This window comes from Poecilia latipinna, unplaced genomic scaffold, assembly GCF_001443285.1.
Source record: "Poecilia latipinna isolate Pla-1442-1.1 unplaced genomic scaffold, P_latipinna-1.0 Scaffold143, whole genome shotgun sequence".
NCBI classification, from domain to species: Eukaryota; Metazoa; Chordata; class Actinopteri; order Cyprinodontiformes; family Poeciliidae; genus Poecilia; species Poecilia latipinna.
The window spans coordinates 450109-453802 of NW_015112759.1; the positions used below are offsets into that span (position 1 = coordinate 450109).

At 41.9% G+C, this 3694-nt stretch overlaps 1 protein-coding gene across 1 annotated transcript in view; it reads left to right on the top strand.

The window, feature by feature from the left end:
• mkxa (mohawk homeobox a) overlaps window positions 1-3694 on the top strand; it is a 24974-nt gene that overhangs the window by 4903 nt on the left and 16377 nt on the right. Inside the window, exons 2-3 of the mRNA XM_015029081.1 lie at window positions 192-448; window positions 2726-2885. Of these exons, the coding sequence (XP_014884567.1) occupies window positions 273-448; window positions 2726-2885 (336 nt within the window). The 5' untranslated portion in view covers window positions 192-272. The remainder of the gene's footprint in view (window positions 1-191; window positions 449-2725; window positions 2886-3694) is intronic.

The window sequence follows — 3694 nt, forward strand, 5'->3', positions numbered from 1 at the left end:
CGCGTTAGAAGCGGGAGGAGACTCTGAATGAAGCAAACAGGTTGTGATTGTTTCCAAAGAGACTCTGAAGTGGAGTCAGAGCGCCGCGGCTCCGCTCGCCTTTAACTCTGAAGCTGCTGGATGTGGAGGAGTTTAGATGAAGGATTTAGTTCATATGATCCTCAAACTAAATGTCATCTATTCTTCCGCAGGAGAGACGCGGGGACACTTTCCCTCCACGAACCTTTTGGATTTGAGCGCAGCAGAGAGATCTGCGGACCGAGCGGCCAAAGATGAACACCGTTGTGTTTAACAAGCTGAGCAGTCAGGTCCTGTTTGAGGAGAAGGCGAAGGAAGTGGAAATGAGCAGCAGAAATTACCTGGAGGTCATCGACGGCCAACATCCGGACCTCCTCTGCAGCAGCCCGGCCATCAGAGACAGCCAGGCGGCCAGACACAGGCGGAGCGGGTATGTGAGGCTCTCTGTTCTGGTAGAAGCTGCTGCTCAGCATGCGTGGATGTGGGTCGGCTTTAGTGGGTGAAGGAACCCACGGGGGGAAAATCTGACAGCCTGGTCAACCTGCTGGTCACTCGTTAGCTGAGCGAGAAACGGAGAAAAACTCTCTTCAGATCTCAGGGATTAAATCTTCGGGTTTTGCGCAAATAAGCGCCGCAAATGAAACATCTAAACCAGAGACTTAAAGACTGATATGGGTTTAGATTTCAAGTAGAAATATTATTAAACTCCATCAGCAGTAGCTCAGCAGAGTTTTTATCATGTGCATGTATTAATAAAATAATGAACGTGATGGACGTTTTTCTGTTGACGTGCGTAAATACGCATTTGCTCCAAATTTGGCTAACATGATTTTAAGTGTCTCCGTTCAGAGTTTCTAAATATTTTCGTCCTGAGGTTGTGATGAAGAACAATAATAAACCTTTTTCTAGACTGCTGCTGATCTAATGACCATTAAAGCTGTGATCAGAATTAAGGTTAGAATTAAGACGCAGCTGATATTTGTTCAGTAGCTCGTTGCTCCAGAGACACGAGTTAGATCCGCGCCTAAAGACAAGTTATTTCATGAATCTGTTATCTAATTATTTGATTTATCTGCGAATCCAAGTATTTGTTTTCTTTTCACAGAAACCATTTTATTTATTCAAAAGTAAGGTTTTGAATATTTAGCATCTAACCGTAAAAATGTAAACAAAACTTTGCTGAAAAGTATGTATTGTGTAAAGGGCGCCTCCAGAATGATGTAAATATACAGGATGAAACCCTGAATATATATGTTCAAATAAAATATGTAAAATACAAAAAAAAATATTAAAATTTAAAAATGTATATTTAAAATATCAAATAAGATTAATTTGATCTGGAAACAAACAACAAAAAACAAACAAACAAACAAACAAACAAAAAAAAAACAGGCCAGTATTCAGTCCCGAGCGTAATTCCAAATGGAGGAAAAAAAAAACGTTTTTATTAAACTGTTAAATCAAAATGCTGTGTTGGAGACTGTAACTGTACCTGTAAATGACATATTACTGTATTATTTTTTCATCCTCCTTTAAATTAAAATCATTTAGGCATTATTATTATTAAAACCAGATTAATCCAAACCGACCAGCCTCACATTAACACAGCGGCGTTAACCGAAGTTCCCCTGAGCATGTTCTGTCTCATCGACTGAATTTCTTTTTACAGTTTCATACAAAACTATTTTTCTGTCAAACTGAATAATTAGGTAGAGATTTATCAAAATGATACATATTTAGGTCTTTAGTGAGTACATTTGCGAAATTTTGCGCAAATTCGTAGTCCACTAGATGGAGACATCACCAGTCATCAGTGGCAATACTACATAGGCCCGTATATATGTATATAGGCTGCCTGTTGTACTATATTGAGATAAATTCAATATAGCACAATATTGACCTTTTACTGACAAAGGTCAATAAAAGGTCATCAGCTGCAGGAAACTGGGGAAATTTTATCCTTCATGTTTGTCTCATGGAGTCGATGACTGGAGCTGAACGCAGCTGAAATATGACAGAATGACACATGTACTGCTGGAGAGGACAAATAGTAGATCTGTGTGTAAACAGGTGGAACTTTTGCTTGAAAGATAACTATTAAATTCATAACAATTGATGCATCGCCAGACTACTACCCCAACTCCACATCTGTTTCCAGTAAATAAATCCACCTTCAGCTCTGTGTTCTAGTTCACCACATGAAGAGCTGGTCTGAATGGATCTGACATTGTATGTCTGGAACAGGAAGCAAATAGAAGAGAAGAAAGTTTGGTTTGTTTGGATCAGCTGTTTGTGAGGCTGAAATGAGCAGAGAGAGGAAGGAGCTGCAGAAACATTCAGGATCAGGTGAAGGAATGTTCTCTAACAGAGCTCTGGGGTCAAAGGTCAGAGTGAAATGCGCTCCATGATGTTCAGGCTGATCCAGATTACAAGGAAAATATTTGGACCTCGGGCCCGCTTTGAGGTCCGACTAAAATGGGTTCCATCTGCAGCCAGTGGAGCCGTTTTGGGAGCTAAAGGAGAAGTGGAGAGCAGCACCATACTGACATCTGCAGGTTCAGGTGTTCCTCCTGTGGGTTCAGGACGTTCCTCTGATTCATCTGTCGACATTTTAGACTCGCCATGAATTTCTGACATCTGCTTGCTGAAGCCCCGGGTGTGTCCGGTTGTTTGCCTGTGTCTAAATGCTGTCCCTGCTGGTGCACAGGGGTCGTCCCAGCGGCAGCAAAGTGCGACACAAGCGCCAGGCCCTGCAGGACATGGCGCGGCCGCTCAAGCAGTGGCTCTACAAGCACAGAGACAACCCGTACCCGACCAAGACGGAGAAAATCCTGCTGGCGCTCGGCTCACAGATGACTCTGGTCCAGGTGAGACGCTTTCTTCTGCTCTGATTCCAGTAGGAGAGAAAGAAAAGTCACAGAGACAGGAGAGTGATCAGGCTGCTGGAGTTTAGATAGTTCAGCTTTTACTGTTCCTGAACGTTTAGCAGCAGCTGAGCAGGAGTGAAGTGTTGTTTCCTCTGCCTTCCAGATCCTCCTGCAGCTTCTCCTCTCTCTGCTGAGCGTCTCAGGCTTTGATTGTTTCTTCCAAAAGCTGCAGCTCAGCTTCATCTCATGTCCCAGAGAGTCTAATAGCGTCAGAACTAAATATGTATTGTTAAGTAATAATAAATTTGTCCTGCTGAATTTTTCTGTTAAAGAAGAATAGATGTTTACCTGTTTGCAAATTATTCCCAAATGATTTTCTTTAGATATTCCTTAGAGGTGCACAGATTGCAGTTTTTTGGCTGGTTGCTGATGACTGATCTGTAAAATGTCTAACCTGCTGATTCTGATTTTGGCTGATACTGATGTTTTTGATGTAGCAAGAAAGTTGTTGACTTGGCAACAGTGGAGTGACTACTGTTAACTGCAAACGTGAAGACATGACCTGGTGTCTGTCAGTCAAGACTCATGGCAGAGGGAAAAAGGTGTGGTTGATTTTTAGACCTTTACTGAGGTAGATAAGATCAACTTTACAGATATCGGCCAATCACTGATCTCCCCAAATTAACAAATTCGGGGCCAAATTATTGTGCACCCTCACTCTGTTCTCCTTGTTTGATGAACCTGGTTCTGTTTTCACTTTATTAAGGATGAAAAATCTTGTTTTTTGCCCGTCAGTAAAATGAAAACAG